The 17,249-nt window shown below is 55.4% G+C and overlaps 2 protein-coding genes across 6 annotated transcripts; both read right to left on the reverse strand.

The window, feature by feature from the left end:
* Positions 1 to 2,999: 2,999 nt before the first annotated feature.
* IMP4 (IMP U3 small nucleolar ribonucleoprotein 4) lies at positions 3,000 to 8,780 on the reverse strand. Its single transcript, XM_048958708.1, has 9 exons — positions 8,589 to 8,780; positions 7,946 to 8,054; positions 7,120 to 7,203; positions 5,998 to 6,107; positions 5,587 to 5,719; positions 5,188 to 5,342; positions 4,575 to 4,669; positions 4,352 to 4,422; positions 3,000 to 3,194 (listed from the first exon to the last, which is right to left on the reverse strand). The coding sequence occupies exons 1-9, from the start codon at positions 8,763 to 8,765 to the stop codon at positions 3,082 to 3,084; spliced, it is 1,047 nt and encodes a 348-aa protein (XP_048814665.1). The 5' UTR covers positions 8,766 to 8,780; the 3' UTR covers positions 3,000 to 3,081.
* A 64-nt stretch (positions 8,781 to 8,844) lies between these two features.
* On the reverse strand, positions 8,845 to 16,533 carry CCDC61 (coiled-coil domain containing 61). 5 transcript variants are annotated; one of them, XM_048958707.1, is made up of 14 exons: positions 15,356 to 16,533; positions 14,518 to 14,682; positions 14,364 to 14,446; positions 14,136 to 14,290; positions 13,740 to 13,844; positions 13,565 to 13,661; positions 13,410 to 13,492; positions 13,206 to 13,321; positions 13,053 to 13,131; positions 12,873 to 12,943; positions 12,656 to 12,728; positions 12,493 to 12,559; positions 12,355 to 12,394; positions 8,845 to 12,258 (listed from the first exon to the last, which is right to left on the reverse strand). In XM_048958707.1, exons 2-14 carry the CDS (start codon positions 14,663 to 14,665, stop codon positions 12,161 to 12,163), a joined length of 1,215 nt encoding a protein of 404 aa, XP_048814664.1. In that variant the 5' UTR covers positions 14,666 to 14,682; positions 15,356 to 16,533; the 3' UTR covers positions 8,845 to 12,160. The 5 variants fall into 5 exon arrangements, with proteins under 5 accessions (XP_048814664.1, XP_048814663.1, XP_048814661.1 ...); XM_048958706.1 differs by having other exon boundaries at positions 14,518 to 14,715; positions 15,356 to 16,531; XM_048958704.1 differs by having other exon boundaries at positions 15,317 to 16,531.
* Positions 16,534 to 17,249: the final 716 nt, after the last annotated feature.

Consider the following 17,249-nt stretch of genomic DNA (forward strand, 5'->3'; position numbering starts at 1 on the left):
GGCTGTGTTTTGATAGAAGACACCTCCAGGATTGCTGGCAGCTGACTGAAAGGACACAGTAGGAGGGGTCCATCTGAGTGGGCGATCACTCTTCCTGGAGCCTCCATCGAGTTTCACCTTCCACAAGGTATAACTGTACAAGGAACATCTGACACAGAGAGACAGCAAATCATAAATAGAAATATAATTATGGCCATAAGGACAATGAGATAGAGCACTTTAAATGAGCAAGCTTAAAATCCCTACGGTTCCAAGAAGCAACAGGATAGGTGAGTGACAAAAGAGTGTGTGGAAGAGAAATCTGGAGAATAATGGGAAGTGTGCACACAGAATTGCTGGAAAGGCGACTTCCAGCATGGAGTGTTGAATCAGGCCAGGTGCGAACACCTGCAGGGCTGCGGAGACGAAGTGCACTGCATAGGAGACAGAACTGCCAAGTCCAAGGGGAAATAAATATTTTTTCTCCTGCTATTTATAAACATGAAGAAAAAAAGAATGTTGATGGGAAAACGCTTACACTTCAGTACAAATGCTCAGTCGCCTCAGGTGGTAAGCAATCTTCATATATTTTTCCAGTAATTCTCAGACCCACGACTACAGTTCTCTGCCTTGCTTAGAGCAAAGAGCCAACAAACTCCCTGCCCAGCACTGTTACTCTGGTACCATCTGGAATATTACCAGCACCGTGAGAGCTGGGACAGCACAGACGCAGAGGTAGGCTGGGCTGGGAGGCTCTTGAAGGATCCTGAAGGACCCTGAGTGCCCTGGGGCAGGGAGCAGAGTAGGATGCTGTGCATCCCAGTGCATCCCAACCCCTGCAGCAGAGAGCACGGGCCCTCTGCCTGATCGTTGTACTCTGCCCTGCCTTCTTATTGAAATCTGCTCCTGGGAGTTTGGTACACGAGCGTGGTCATTTGCATGGGTAAATGTCTGTGCACGCTTTGCTCGCCAAGCTCAGGTGGGGCTGACTGGAGCAAGCTCCAGACACAGGGTTGGGGCTGCCACGTGGGGAACAGCCCAGGGCCTGGGAAGGGCACCCACAGTGACCCAAAGACCAGCTGCACACTCAAGGAGCTCCTCTCCATTGCCAAGCCCGCCTCTCGATCCCATCTATGTGCCACATCCCTTCCCCAATGGCCTGAGATGACTTAGGACAACTGAGCTAGAAACAGCTCACCCTGACATTGCCAGTCAAGATCTGAGCCACTTCAACCCCAGCAGCCCAATCCACCTGCTGGTTGTTCAGATGCTCTTCAGTTGCACAACTGGCTACCTGGGCATCGATGTGCTCAATCACGTTCTCTACCAGGGCAGCGACATCCTGCCATAATGCAGCAGCCCAGATGGCTTTGCCTCTGCGCTGACAGTTGTGCTTCCTCTGCTGTAACCACCCCTGGCTGCATGGTCAGTGTGAGCCATGAGATCCACCTAGCACCAGCTGCATGAGGTGAAGGGACTCTCCCTCTGAACATCCAGCCCTGCTCAGGCAGTCATTTGCCAAAAGGGGCTGTGCTTCAGCACCAACCACCTCCAAAGCTGCTTGGACCCCTTCCTTTATATGCTGCCAAGAATTGGAGCCTCAGATCCCCATTTCCTCAACTCCAAAGCCCCCCTCAGGGTTGACCTTGAGTCTCCCCTGGCACCTTCCGCCTGAGGTTCCTGTGAGGCTGCTCTCCCCAGATGCAGTCTAGAGCATGTTTTCTCATCTTGTCCTGTCCGGACTGACCAAAGCCCTGCTACACAAATTGTCTCCTGTTTGATTTGTTCAAAATGAAGACTGGTTTTCAGAAGGACTAGGATTACTGTCTTTCTCAAAACCTTCCTCCAGTAGTCATGGATTTTTGTTGTTCTCGACAGGTAAAGGGACTCTGCCTTAGTGCAGAGTAAACAGACCCGGTGCACGTCAGCACAACAGCTTTGCCTGGCTCTTACACTCCTTTGAGCTGAAGGGTCTTTACAAGGCATTACCTGAGAAACAAATCAGATGTTGCTGAGGGCAGGCAAATCCCATTCCAAAGCGCAGAACAAGAAATTCCTCAGCTTTTCTCAGAATACCTAAGGCAGATCTTAGCTCTCCTATTCTAGGCAGACACACAGACAGCTCCTTGCAGCTGCCCACAGAGATTCATTTTTGCAGGTGTAGCAGTAGAACACCTTCTCCATGGAACTCGATAGCGCAGAGATCCTACAGGAAAGGTGTATATGTCTGGTGGGTAGCTTGCAGCCCAGCAGGACACCCCAGAGAAATACTGTCATGCCCTGGAGAGGGGGGGCACTGAAGAAGAGTCATCTCCGCACGTCTTTTGAGTATGGTAGCACAGCACCCACAGCCCTGCGTCCTGTGACACTGCTGGGATGCTCTGGAAATAATGGAATGGGGTGGGGCATCTCGCTCACCTGGGGCACTGCAATGGGGGGATACAGGCTCTGCTAGATACAGAGGCAGGGAGGATGAGGAAGGGATGAGGATGCCCCATGAGAACAGACAGCTCATATGGACAGAGCTGCTCTGCAAGAAAACAAAAAAGTTTTTGAAGAACAGGTAAGTAGCTTTTGGGAATGAGGACACATGGAGAATTCGGTGAGGTGAGTGACAGTGAGCTGTGCTGTCTTGGCTGTTACCAACCTCTGGATGAAGGAGAAGCAGGAATCTTCTGTCAGCAACTCCAGAAAACCTCCACATAAATGAGCAGTATCCAGTGGGGAATTGCAATTGCCCTGGCATTGACAGGCCAGGTAAAAGAAGAAGCTGCAAAGAGCCTGGAGGGTCTACAGACCCACAGGGGGCCCCTGCTGTTCCTATGGAGTTACACCTCAGGGACCCTATAGAGCCAATACAACTGCCCCACCCTATGTGGCACCTCTGTCCCCTACAGAATTCATCCAACGGTTCCTGTAAGAGCTGCAGCTCTAAACCTATAAGGCAGTGCCCCTCTGCATCCCTACAGGACGACACTGAAGATGTTGCCCACAGGCAACAAATGAGATTTTGGTGTGGAAAAAGTGGGAGAAAATATATTATTGAAAATGTCATCTGGGCCAGCAGGACACCAGTGGTGAGGGCGACGGGAGGCAACAGCACTAGGTGGCACTCAGCAGATGGCGCTTGGGGGCAGTGGCAGTGTAGGGGTGCCAACGCCATTCCACATCAGCAGCATCCCCTTGCTCCAGGGTCCCCAGGCGGATCAGGTAGGCTGCAGGGAGACGGGACACATCAGAGGCATGATGGGGACCCACGGGATGCAACAAGGGTATAAGGACAGGATGGGGATATGCTGGGAACATGAGGAAGAGGATGCGATGGGGACACAAAGAGACTTGAGGGGGACATGGGGGACGCTATGGTGACACACTGATACATGGGAGACAAGGGGATGCGGCGATCTGGAGGACACAAGGACAGGCTGAGGACACAAGGACATGCTAGGGACACAGTGGACATGACGGGAACACACCGGTGACACGGAAACACAAGGGACACGTTGGGGATAGAAGAACATGGTGGAACACAGGGGACATAATGGGAAGCTGTTGTGGCATGGGGACATGTGATGGTGATGTGGGAAACACAGGAACATGGTGAGGCAGGTCGGAGCACGAGGACATACCAGGGCATGGGGAACATGAACAGAACATACTGGGGACATGAAGGTACATGGAAAACATGGGCACACGGGGTTATGAGGGACAGAGGGACAAGATGGGGAAACGGGAACACAATAGTGACATGGGGTTACATGGGAAATATGGGAACACGGCCACATTAAAGGACACAGGGATATGGGGGACATGGGATTTGGGGGACATGGAGCCATGTTGGGGACAAAAATACAGATGACAGGAACACATTTGGGATGTGGAGACTTAATGAAGACATGGAGAACACAGGGATATGGGGACATGGAGACATGCTAGGGCAAGGAGGCACAAGGGGGAACACTGGGGACAATGAGGACATGGGGCAAATGTTGGAGATAGGAGCACGTGGGGTACATGCAACATGCTGGGGACATGTTCAGGGACATAGGAGGCCATCGGGGACATGGGACAAACGTTGGAGACCTACACACAGAGGGGATATGAGAGAACACTGGGCTGTGGGGAAATGCTGTGGATACGTGAGAATATAACAGGCACAGGGAACACAGGGACACGAGGGGACAGGGGACACGCTGGGGACACCCTGGAGACGCACTGGAGATGTGGAAACACATGGAGGGAAATGAGGGTTAACAAAAGGCATGGACATAAGCAGAGGGTGTCAGGCAGTAGGGACAATTAGGGCTCAGGGAAAGGGATAGAAGGTGCTGAGGGGTCTGGGAAGGCCACGGGGACACTTGTGAACACTCACGGCGTAGCTGGAAGCGGGGTCCCACCTCCTCTAGTTCCACTGTCTTCCCCTGCCGCCGGTAAACGTGGTTCCTGCAAGGACACCACTGTTTCCTAGAAGTTCCCAAGGTTCTTTAACCCCATCCATGTCCCCTGTGTCTCCACAATATCCCCACTGCCTCCCAAAGCACATGTGACACCCTTCCCAGCATCCCTGTCCCACCCGGGTCACCCTCCATTCCCACCGGACAAGAATGACGTCATCTTCATTGGCAAAAGTCACCACGCGGCGGGTCTGGGGCCGGGGGACAGGGAACAGGTGCTTGAGGATGGTCCCCAGCTGAGGAACAGGCACAAGGACACTGTTACCATGGTGTGCTGCCTGCTGCCCACGTTCCCTGCAGTGTCCCCAGTGTCCCAGTCTCCACGTCCCTCATTATCCCTCCCTTTGTCCCCGTGTCACCACGCTCCACTACGTCACCACGTCCCTCCATGTTCCCACATTCCCCCAGTGTTCCCCATACTCTCCGAAGTTCCCATATCCTCCAGGTTTCTTAGTCCCTCCATGTCCCCCACGTCCCTCACATCCCAAGCTCCCCAACATCCCAATGCCCCTCCACATTCTCATACGTCTCCCAGCGTCCCCATGTCCCCTGTGCCACGTGTCCCTCCACATCCCCACATCCCTCTATGTCCTTGTGTCCCCCCATATCTCCATGTCCTTTGAAGTCCCAATGTCCCTGCACCCATCACATCCCCAGTGCCCCCATCAACCCCACGCCCACATCTCCGTGTCCCCACGTACCCGTGTCCCTCCCCGCCCCCCTTGTGTCCTGCAATGCCTCTGCATCCCCTTACCCGACGTCCCAGCGCGCTGTCCAGTCGGTGCAGCAAGATGTGCGGAGCTCCTAGCGGAGCACCACCAAGACCCCCCACCTCATGCCTCAGCACAGCCCCGCTCAGCGTGAAGTGGGCTGTAGGGCCATGGGGCAGGTGGCACAGAACCAGCCCATCTGGGGACAGCGGTGTGTGTCAGAGAGGCCTCGTTCCATCATTGTGCCTGCCCCCTTAGTCCTGCGCACCTCCCCACAGCTCCACTCCTTGACATTAGCAAAGGCTTTTCCCGTTAACCCTACCCCTCACGCATCAGCCTCCCCCTTTCCCCGCCCAACACAGGCCCCTCAAAACCACGTTTTTCCCCAGCACGGGGCACCTCCTGCGCCCTCACCCCTTTTCCAAGCCCTCACCCCATCTCACCAGGCTGTCCGCGGGTCTCATGCAGTACCAGCAAGTCAGTGACGCCAGCCGCCCGGCACGCACTCACCAGGGCCCCCACCTCTGCCCGGCCCCTGTTCAGCCGCCGAGCCCCTGGGATCACCAGGCACAGCTCCTGGGGGTGAAGCAGGTCAAGAAGCCATGCCTACTACCTCAACCGTGCCAATAAACGCTCCACCCACCCCAACGAGCTCCTCGCCCACATCCTAGTGTGGATTCAGGCCCATGGGGAGCACCATCCAAGCTCCGCTCACCCACCTTACACCCCACTCCAGACCCAACCTGAAGAACAAAACACAAAGACTGGGGGCGGAGCCAACCCAAAGCCCCACCCGTGTCACCGAGGCCAGACTCCATCTGTGAGCCTCATCAACAAGTGAGGCCATCACCCACCTTGGCAAAGATACGGAGGCGGCTGCTGGGGTCACGCGAGGTTGTCACCATCACTTTGGGGGGCTCCAGCCCTGCCCACCGGTACTCATCGTCCTGGCTGCCCGTCACACCTAGGGGCAGGGCTTGGTCAGGACGCCCCCCTCAGCAGGGAGTACGCAGGCAGGGCAAACCCACCCCCCTGGGGAGAGAGCTGTGAAAATCTACCTCCAATTTTGAGAACTGGGCAAATCCGCTCCCTCTGTTGAGGAAGATTCAGCCAAACTCATTCTTCATCTTGAGAGAAACTGAGGAAAACCTGTTTGCCACTTTAGGAGAACCTGTTTCCCAGTTTAGGAACGACTCAGATGAACTTCCACAGAGATTTTTGAGATTGATTCAGCCTAATCCACTCCCAATTTTAAGAAAAAAATAGGGCAAATCTGCTCCCCATTTTGGGGAAGAATCATAAAAGCCCAATCCCCATCTGGGGAGGAATCCGGACAAACACACTGCCATTCTGAGAGGAACTGAGGAAAATCTGTTCTCAGCTTGCAGGGGAGGGTCATAAAAACGTGCCCTTCATTTCAAGAGGAATTGAGGAAATCTGTTCCCCACTTTGGGAAACATTCAGGCAAATCCACTCCTCGTTTTGGGCACAACTTGGGTAAACGTAATTTTGCCAAAATCACAGCAAATCCCCCAACTGTGAGAATCACAGAATTGTAGGAGTTGGAAGGGGCCTCCAGAGATCATCGAGTCCAACCCCCCTGCCAAAGCAGGTTCCCTACACCAGGTCGCACAGGTCGGCATCCAGGCGAGACTTGAACATCTCCAGAGAAGGAGACTCCACAACCTCCCTGGGCAGCCTGTTCCAGTGCTCCATCACCCTCACCTAAAGAAGTTCTTGCGCACATTTGTTCGAAACTTCCTATGCTGCAGCTTGTGTCTGTTTCCCCTTATCCTGTCTCCACATACCACTGAAGTGAGAACGAACCAAGCCTATCCTTCATTCTGAGGAGAATTCACCCAAGCACCCTCCTAACTGTAGGGTCCATCCAGGTAAATCACTTGCTCCTTGGGGTCACAGATTTCTGCTGATCCCTGCCTCATTTCTTGAGCAACTTGGAGCATACTCTCACTCACCATTTTCCCCCGGTGTCTCAAACTCCAGCTCCTTCTGCAAGGCCAGCGCCTGGCGCCTCAGCTCAGTGGGCAGCAGTCGGTTCTCTGGGGAGGGGAGACAAAAATTGTGTGGGAGAAGACGATGGAAGGAACCCCAAATATTCTGTAATCCAAACCAGAACCCCTTTAAAGCTCCTCCTCTGTGTTCTGCAGGCCATACTGCCCCCTTCACATCCCACATTTGCTCCTGCACACCCCAAATTCGCCCCCTTGTGTGATACTTCCCCTCTCTGCACCCCCCACTTATCCCCATGCCCCTCATTTGCCCCCACATCCACCATGTTTACCTCAACAACCACCATTTTGCCTCTCAAAACCCTGTCTCTGCTCCACAACATTCTGTATTTACCCTACCGCTTCTCCACGAGTTTGCCCATCAGTCCATATTTGTTTCATTTATCCTACGTTTCCCCATCCACTTTATGTCTGTCTCTAGAGTCCCCATACTTACCCCCGCAGCCCCCATATCTGCCTTCCCACCCCAAATCTGTCCCCTAACTTGCCCCTTCATACACCCTGTTTGGCTCACACGTGCTCCCTCTGGACCCTGTATTTGCTGCCACATATTAGCTCCCACATACCTCACATCTGCCCCCATGCCCCCTGTTTGCCCATTAGATCCCACATCTGCTCCCATGCACCACAGATTTACCCTTGTCCACGCCATAACTTACCTCTCATCCCATATTTATCCCCACAGCCCCCATATGAGGCACCCACACCCCTCATCTGCCCTTGGGCAAGCTCTACCTGCCCCCCTCCCCTCCCCCCCCAGATTCGCCCTCACCATCCAGGGCCTGTCGCAGCCGCTCCTTCTTGTCCTGCTGCCGCCGCAGACGTTCCTCCTGCGCCCGGCGCTGCAGGTACTCACGGCGCTCACGGGCCTGGCGGCGAAGCTAAGAACGAGGGACGCGGTGACGGCGAGGAAGACAGAGAGACAACGGGGGGAGGGGGCACGGGGGGAAGGAGAGCTGAGGATCCTGCGGAGGTACGCGGGGACACCGCCGGAGACGCGGCACGCCGAGAGGACGCGAGGACGGAGCCGGAGGGACGCGACAGGGGCGCGGCGAGGGGAAGGGAGACCGAGAAGGGACGCGGAAACGCTAACGGGGACTCGGGGACGCCGAGAAGGAGCCGTAGGGACAGTCCAGGGAACGCGGGCGGCTACGGGAGGACATAAAAAAGGGACGCGGTGACGCCGAGAAGCGCCGGGGCGCCGAAGAGGAACGCGGCGGCGGCACCGAAACGGCCTCGCGGCCCTGCGGTAGCGAGGGGATGCGGAGACACCGAGCAGGGCGTGGAGACGGCGCGGGGGCGGCGGAAAGGGACGCGGGGCCACCGGGGAATGAAAAGGGACACCGAGGGGACGGGAGACGCCGCAGGGAAGAAACAGCCCCCGCGACCCCACCGCGACAACCGACGCCTCGTACCATGGCTGCAGCCGCGCTGCTCTCCTCGCGTCGGCGCCTCCAAACACCGTCACCGTTGATTGGTTCGGGTGGCGAGGACCAATCGGAGCGCTTCGTGCTGGCGAGGCGCCTCCGATGCGACGGCCGGAGACGGCGGCGCGGTGCCCTCATCCAAAATGGCCGCCGAACGGGCTTCATTCGCTTGGCGGCCGGCCCCCGGCGAGGTCCCGCCCCGCGCCGCAACGCGTGCTTCCATTGGTGGAACGGCGGAAATCACGGCTTCGATTGGAGGAGGCTGTGGCAGGGAGCGAGGCGGCAGAGGCGGGCGGAAGTGTGAGGACGGTAGTGTTTGTGTAGTATCCTGTGGGGTCGCGCTGATGGGGTTCTTTTGTGGTATGATCTCCGTGTCTGTTTACACGAGGTTATTTTTGGTCAGGACTCCCGTAGAACCATAGAAACATCCCCTGGTGGAGTTTTTTTTACGAAGGTGGTTTTGGTAGGGGCTATCAATCACAATGGGATTTGCTTTGGTCTGATTTCCCATTATGGAGTTCGTTTACAAGGTTGGTCTGGCAGGATCTACTACGTCATTGTCTTTACGTGAGAGGATGCTTGGTAGGGTCTCCCATGTGTGTATTTACTAGGGAGCTTGACCGGGTGGGATCTCCCATGTTGGGATTTGTTCACAGGGATCGCTTTGGTATGGTACCCAAGAGGATGTTTTTGTGGGCTTGGCTTTGGTAGGGTGCTCTTTATGGTTGGCTGTGCCAGTTATCTTGGTAAGGTCTTCCGTCACGAGGTTTGTTTACAAGGTCGCTTTGGTAGCTTCTCTCACGTTGACACGCTTTGTTTCGATACGTTCCTACATTGACGTGTCTTCTTTTGATAGGCTTGTCTGTACTGGCGGGTTCCCTCTGCTTACACGCCTGTATTGGCAAGTTTCCTCTGCTTACCTGCTTATTTTGGGAGGGTCTTCCAGTGAACACATTGGTTTTGATAGTCACCATGATGGCACGGGATGCGGTGCTGCTGGAGCTGTTGGATGGCCTGGAGGTGCTGCAGCAGTGCTGCCTCCTCTTCACCCAGCAGCTGAGTAAGGTGACACGAGGATGTGGCATGGGGACACATCACCCAATATGGGGACACATCACAGAGACACATCACGAGCAGCATGTCCTCACCACAGGGACACACCGTGGGATCGCATCGCCCAGCATGGGGACACATCAGCCACCACGGGGCCATATCGTGGGGATGTGGAATCAACCACGGAGACACATCACGAATGCCGCCATCAGCTGTGGGGGATGTAACCGGGGGACGCACAACCCGCCCCAAGCTCCTGCCACCTGCCCTGGCACTGTTGGGAGGGCTGGCACAGCCCCAATGCCCTCAGGCAATGGCAACCCAAGGGGACATGTGTCCCTGGAGGAAGATTGCCTGCAACCCCGGCCCCTCGATACTCAAAGCACCCCTACACTTCTGGAGGCGATGTCAGCCACCAAAATCCTGCATGGTCAATCTATTCACTGCTGTCTCATACAAACAGAGTAGCAAGTGCCTGGCTCCCTGCATCGTGCAGCTCTGTAGCAGCTACACAGACAACTGACCCAAGTGAGAATGGTTTTGCTACTGGACTGCAGCCATTTCCACAGCTGCCACTGAAACTGCTGCCCTTCCCATCATTTCAAGCCAGCCCCACTTACCCTCTTGCTCGTATGTGTTGACTGCTGATGTGACAGACTAGACTGCTTGCCATGCCAGTGGACATAAGAAACAAAAGGAACGTTTTATATCTCAACGTCTTGTGGAGACGTCAGTAATTTTTGTCTTCTATCAGCGTCTTCTCTAAAGAGATCAGATGCAGAAGTGATGGTGGGAAATCTTATCTGCACACAGTCATGGACAGCCTCGTCCAAATACAAGTGGGAAAAAAACAACAACAACAACAAAAGTCTCTGACAATGCTTGGGAAAATAAGAGCACGCTGAATCAAATAGAGTTTTCAGACCACCTTACAAAACTTAACGTGTACGAGCCTATGGGTCTGGACAACATGCATCCCAGGGCTCTGACAGGACTGGCTGCTGTGGTTGCCAAGCCGTTCTCCATCATGTTTGAAGAGCTGTAACTGTCAGGTGAAGTCCACCTGGAAAAAAGGAAACATCAGACCCGTTTTTTAAGAAGGGTAAAAGACTCGGGGAACTGTGGGACAGCGATCTTCATGTCTGCACCTGGGAAGATTGTGGAGCAGATCCTCCTGGAAGCGATGTTAAGACACGAGAAAGATGAGGCAATCCAAGACAGCCAGCATGGTTTCACCAAGGGCATATTGTGCCTGACGAATCCAGTGGCCTTCTGTGATGGAGTGATGGCCTTGGTGGACAAAGGAAGGGCAGCTGACGTAATCTACCTGGACTTCCGATACGGTCCCACACCACATCCTTATCTGCAAATTGCAGATATGGATCTACGTCTGGACAGGCTCTACTGTGGATAAGGAGTTGGTTGGTTGGTCATAGCCATAAGGCTGTGGTCAGTGGTTCTTTGTCCAGGTGGAGGCCAGTGATAAGTGGTGTCCCCCAGGCTTCTGTCTTGGAACCGGTGCTCTTCAACAACTTTGTTAATAACCCAGCAAGACTGAACACACACTCAGCAAGTTTGCTGATAACACCAGGCTGAGCGCTGCGGTTGATAATGCAGGAGGGAATGCTGTTCAGAGAGACTTGGAGAGGCTTGTTTGAATAAGGGGCTCAAAGGAACCTACTGAGGTTTAACAAGGCAAAGTGCAGGCTTATGCTGTTGCATTTGTGTCAGGGCAGTTCCACAAAGATGCTCAGAGGGCCGGGAGCACTTCTACCACAAAGACAGGCAGCGGGAGCTGGGGGTGTTCAGCCTGGAGAAGAGAAGGCTCTGGGGAGAGACCTCATTACAGCCTTCCAATATGTAAAGGGAGCTTACAAAGCAGGAGGGAGATCAACATTTTACATGGTCTGATAGTGAGTGGAAAAGGGGGAAGAGTTTTAAGCTAAAAGAGGGGAGATTTAGGTTAGAGGTTAGGAAAAAATTCTTTTCTTGGAGGGAGAGCAATGAGGCACTGGCACAGGATGTGCAGAGAAGCTGGGGTTGACCCGTCCCTGGAAGTGCTCCAGGTCAGGCCTTGATGAGGCCCTGGGCATCCTGATCTGGTAGGGGGTAACCCATCCACAGTAAGAGGGGCTTGTAAGGTCCCCCCCCCAGTCCAAGCCCTTCCTGAATGCCATGGCTCCACAACCCTGAGGATCGCAGCTGAAGACTCAGGATGGTTCCTGAGGCCAAGACTTCAGGGGCATTGGCGAGGTGTGAGGCCATGGGACAGTGCAGGCTAGGAGCCAGGTGCCAACTCCCCATCCTGTCAGCAGGGGGGAGGAGAAGGATAAGGACACAGACCACTTGTCCCGCACAGCCATGAAGGTATTTATTACACCACATCCTGCCAGTGCTGTTCCCTCTGGGGGACAGTCGGGACACAGCCTGGGCACTGGTGGCCTCGTGGCACACCAATGCCTGGGTCTGGTCCCTCTGAGGCGAGCTTCTGGTGGCCCCTGGGGGGCTCACGTGTGAGTGCCCAGGGTGCTGATGTAGACCTGCAGGGCTTGAAGCCGGGCATCGATTTCAGACAGTGTGGCTGAGGGCTCTGTGCCCAGGTTCTCTGCGGAGGGAGGAAAGAAAAATGGGTGGGGGAAAAAATAATAAAAAAATAAAATGAGGCCAGGGGGGTGGCATAAGAGCAGGATGAGGGGCTCACCTTTCCCCTGCTGTTTGCGGCCCCTATCCAGGTGAGATGCCTGTAGGGGAAGAGGGTGGTGATGGCACACAACCTGGTTTCCCCCTCCCGGTGTCACTGTCACTCCCTGCTGTCACCACTGCCCCTCCAGCCACTCACCACACTAGTGCTGTTGCAGGATGAAGCACTCAGTGGACTCCGGGTGCTAGGACCCCCCAAGCCCCTGCTTTGTAGGAAAGAAGTAGTTAAGAAAGCAGGAGTGCAAGCAGACCACAGTAGCCAGGAGAGGACTGCAGTGCTTAGAGGGAATGCCATCACTGACCTGCGGCGCTGGGGACACGTGCCAGCCTCACTGCCTGAGCTCAGTGCTGAGCGCTGGCTCTGGAAACTTTCAGCTGGAGGGAAAGAGGGTTTGATGGAAGGTTTGAGGGCAGACCCAGACCTAGTAAGTGCCCCCAGACCTGCTGGGTGTCACTCAGATGTACTGAGCGCCCCAGGCCCACTGGGTGTCCCTCAAACCCGAAGTGCCCTCCACCTACCCGAAGAGCTGCGCCTGCACCTCCTCTTACAGTCGTCACCATTTGACACTGTCCCACGTGGCAGCTTCTGCCTGCACCCAGGGAATCATTTGCTGGGGAGCAGAGAGGTGCCTTCCCCTAGCCCTCCAAAAAAACTGTCAGTGAGTGAGGGCGCTGTGGCACAGCTGTGGCACCACTGACCTTCGGAGCTCAGCCTCCTGCCGCTGTTGCTCGCGGGCTCTCACAAAGGCTGTGGGGTTGAAGCGCGGTGGCCGTGAACCTAGGGAAAACAGAAGGGGAGGGAGAACATTGGCAGGGGTCCCAAGAAGGTCTCCACGTCCCCATGTCCCTCACCTGCAGGAGATGGGGACCGTGGTGGCAGGCGGCCTTGGCTACTACTGCGGCTGTCCCGGGAGTTAGAGCGGTGGCGATTCCGTGGGGGGCCTGGTGCTGTGGCTGATGTGCTGCGCCTGTGGGAAGGACAGATGTGGTGATGTGGGGATGGGGGACGTGACGTTGCTGTTCCTGGTCCTGTTCCCAGCGCTATCACCACCTTACCCTTTCCTGCATGCCACCAACTCAGCCGTCAGCATATTCACATGTGCCCGCAGCATCTTTTCAGCCGCCTTCACCTCTGCCAGCTGGAGAAGGAGCCATAGCAGAGCCGTGACAGTGCAGCGGCACACTCATGTCCCCAGCCTCATCCCACATACCTCCTTGGTCATCCGCTGCTGCTCCTGCTGATGCCAGGCCTCATCCCGCAGCCTTTTGTCCTCCAGCCTCCACATCTCCTGCTGCGCCCACTGCAGCCTGCGCAACGCACGGTGTGCTGTCCCTTTGTCGCACTGATAATGCCACAGAAGGGACATGTGGGGCAGTTGCACTCACTCATCCCGCAGGTGTGCCAGCTCGTCCTGCTGCTCCTGCACCAGGCGTCGCAGCGCAGCCACGTCTGCCTCACCACGGTAGGGCAATGGCAGCGGGTAGTGGATCCTGAGGAACACAGACACCGCAGTGTCAGTGCAACCAGGTCCCCAGCCTTACTGTCCCATCACTCTCCTCAGTGGCGCAGTGCATCCCCACTGGCATCTCCAGCCCCTCCGCGTCCCCCCATCAATGTCCCTGATCCCATGCCGCCTCCTCATTTGGTGCCCCCAGCCCCACACTGACGCCCAGCCCCTCGCTGTCCCCATGCCAGCGTTCTTGGCCCCTCGGTGCCCCTGCTGGGTGACCCCCTCTCAGTGTCCCCACCTTTTGCCACCCCTGCATGGTGCCCCCTGTCACCTGTCAAATTCAACGCAGTAGACGAGGATGAGGTACCGCTTGCTGCTGAGTGGCGAGGCTGAGGGGGGGACATGTGTTGCCACCCCTGCCTTACAGCACCGCAGGGCCTCCAGGTCACTGTAGGTGAGCAGCTCCAGGCTGACAGCCTCGCTGCTCTGTGGAGTGGGACAGGAGGATTGGGATCCCCAGACATCCCCCCCTCTGGCTCCCAAAACCAGCACGACCCACCTTCATCAGTGCTGCTTCAAGCATGCTGCAGAAGATCCCAAACTGCTTGAAGTTGCCCGTTTTGCGTGTCAGGTCCTCGACAGCTGTGGACAGGGGAGATCGTCAAGGGCTGAGAGTCTCAGGGACCCACTCTGGAGACCCCTGGGCAGCTCACAGGCAGCATCAAAGCGGCCCCGCCAGCGCTTGGTGCTGCAGCGCTCCTGCACCTCCACCTCCAGCACTGCTTGGCTCACACTCAGCTGGATGCTGTGCTCCTTGCCACGGAAGAAGCAGTTGGCCTGCAGGCACCGTGGGTCCTCCATGGTTGCCTGAGAGCCACCTGTGGGAAAGGGCGGCTTGGGACTGGTGGGTCCTAAGGGATGGGAAAGGGGGGATACCAGGAGATCAGGGAGACACTGGAGACAGGGTGAAAAAATGGAGGGGAGTGACCAGGGGAAGGAGGAAGGCCTAAAGTGTTTGGGTGAGGGGGTCAAGGATTTGTGGAGGAAGCGTCTGAGAAAGCAGAGGAAATTAAGGCGCGAGATGAGAACGCTATGGGATGGAAAGATGTCTGCGAAAGGGGGGACATAGGAGAGGGGAAAGGGGGCCCTAGGGTATGGGAGTGGGGGGCCTGGGAAATGGGAGATCCTGGGGGACACAGGAGAGGGTTTACAGGACATTTGGGGAGAGGACTGCAGGTTGTTAAGGGGGGCAGGATTTTGAGGACATCGCTGGGAAAAGAGAGAGCCCGAGAGGACCGGGGGGGCTGGAAAACGGGCGGGCTGGTGGCAGGGTGAGGGGCTGAGCTTTGAGGAAAGGCAACGTCGGAAAAGGGAAGGTACGGCACTGGGGGTGCACGGGAAACGAGGGGTCTTCAGAGGGTGGGGGGCTGGGATTCGAAGGGAGACGCTGACGAAAGGGACCGGGAACGGAAAACGGCAGGGCTGCAGGAGGGGATGGAGAAAGGGCACGACCTGGAGATGGGGTTTGGAGGAGGGCCTGCGCGCCGTTACCAGAACCGGGACTTCGGGTGCCCCGGGGCCGCGAGGCTCCAGAGACGCTGCGGAGCCTGGGCCAGCAGCGCCAAGGCCCCTCCGTATCCCGCAGCGAAACCGGGCCGCTCCGCCGCTTGGCGGGCCCCGCCCCGCCCGGCACGCCGATTGGCTCCCACGGCCGACCGGTTGCCGCGCTTCCCCCCGCCTCTTCCTCCGGGCGCCTTCGAGCGAGTCCCGTCGCCGCCGGCCCCTCCCCTCCAATTGGCCGTGACGACTGCCACTCAAACCCCGGAACGAAGAACGCTCTATCTCATTGTCCCTATGGCCATAATTATATTTCTATTTATGATTTGCTGTCTCTCTGTGTCAGATGTTCCTTGTACAGTTATACCTTGTGGAAGGTGAAACTCGATGGAGGCTCCAGGAAGAGTGATCGCCCACTCAGATGGACCCCTCCTACTGTGTCCTTTCAGTCAGCTGCCAGCAATCCTGGAGGTGTCTTCTATCAAAACACAGCCTGGGAAAAAGAAAGAGGGAAAATCCACTGCGAAAGGCAAAGCAAAGAAGATGGGTCCAGCAAAGGCAGTGGAACCAAAGAGTTACAAAAAAGAACACTGAGCAGTGAAAGTCCCCGATAAAGGAGGAGTGCCAGAAAATGCACAAGCAAACCTCCAGAGCCATTCTGGAACCCTGGCCCTGCAGGAAACACCAACAGCATCCCTATGGTGTTGGAGCTCTGAGACCAGACTGTTCAAGGAGCCCAGCGGCAGTCAGTCTGGACCACGTCCACCAGGATCCACGTCACAAAAACTGCTCAGTTTAAGAGGTGAAATGTGCAGGCTGGTGCTGGAAAACTCTGAGAAGACAGCCTGGCTGACATCTCACTCTGCATGCAGCCTGCCTGAGGAGCACACCAGCAACACCTCTCGTTTGGTGCCGCTGCTGCCCAAGGGGACCAGGTCATTGCAGTGTCAGGCAACACAGAGCAGAGCAGGGCTCCCCCGGCGTGGGATTTCCTGTCCATACTGATCAGGACAAGGGGTGCCCAGCAGAAATACAGCCCCACCTTGGGCTGATTGGTCCTACAATCTGTGAAATCACGGGGGTTCAAGAGCTGTGTCCGTGACTTGCCAGAACTGTCACCAAAATTGGAAATAAAACTCCTTAACACCAAATAAAACTCCTTAATACCAAAAATTGTTTCTGCATTAGAATTGTATAATATTATTTTTATTTTATGATCTCCGCTATCATAGTTCTTTTTGGGAGTCCTTCTACTTAACTTGGGGAAGATCTCTGATAAGTTTACATCACTTATCGTATAGACGAACCTTCCCAGGAACACACACTCTGTATATATGTATATATGTATATTTTGTCATACACACTGCAAGAATATCCTGCACGAGAGCAAACCAGAGGACAAGCCATGGCATGCCCGAGGAAGCGCCTGACATTGGGAAGGCCTGACATCATCCCCCAGTGCTCTTTGTTTAACGATAATGACTTTAAAGAAAATCACCATATCAATAGGACAAGGAGAGCACCGAGAAGACATCTTGGAAACAACAGGATGACTACTGACTGGCACCAGATAACAAATAAATTAACAAGTAAATAGCAAATGTAAACCTTCTGATAAGATTGTGAACCTGGAGTACCCAGCCAGGGTACAGGGTACAGGGAAACAGGGGAGGGCGAAGGCAAGGGGGAGAAAACAGGGTATAAAGGCTGTCATGTTGTGTCCATAGGTGCGCTCCTACTTGCGGGACGCCCGCCATTGCAATCGTGAATAAATTCTGCTTTTATCAGAGATACCGTCCTGACAAAAATTACTTGGATTATTTCCAACAGCAGTAAGCAGATTTGGATGCTTTCCTCCATGTGAGTTTGGCACAGTTTCAGGGCTCCC

This window comes from Lagopus muta, chromosome 12 (assembly GCF_023343835.1).
Source record: "Lagopus muta isolate bLagMut1 chromosome 12, bLagMut1 primary, whole genome shotgun sequence".
In the NCBI taxonomy this organism is placed as follows: Eukaryota; Metazoa; Chordata; class Aves; order Galliformes; family Phasianidae; genus Lagopus; species Lagopus muta.

Excerpts from the sequence above, each read along its gene's own strand:
- IMP4 (XM_048958708.1), bottom strand. The coding sequence starts at position 8,765 with ATGAAGCCCGTTCGGCGGCCATTTTGGATGAGGGCACCGCGCCGCCGT. Across the intron at positions 5,343-5,586 it reads TGAGACCCGCGGACAGCCTG|ATGGGCTGGTTCTGTGCCAC; the intron begins GTGAGATGGGGT and ends CGCTGTCCCCAG. Across the intron at positions 4,670-5,187 it reads ACAGCGCGCTGGGACGTCGG|CTGGGGACCATCCTCAAGCA; the intron begins GTAAGGGGATGC and ends CCTGTTCCTCAG.
- CCDC61 (XM_048958702.1), bottom strand. The coding sequence starts at position 15,022 with ATGTCCTGTAAACCCTCTCCTGTGTCCCCCAGGATCTCCCATTTCCCA. Across the intron at positions 14,291-14,363 it reads TTGAAGCAGCACTGATGAAG|AGCAGCGAGGCTGTCAGCCT; the intron begins GTGGGTCGTGCT and ends CCCACTCCACAG. Across the intron at positions 13,493-13,564 it reads AGCAGCGGATGACCAAGGAG|CTGGCAGAGGTGAAGGCGGC; the intron begins GTATGTGGGATG and ends CTCCTTCTCCAG.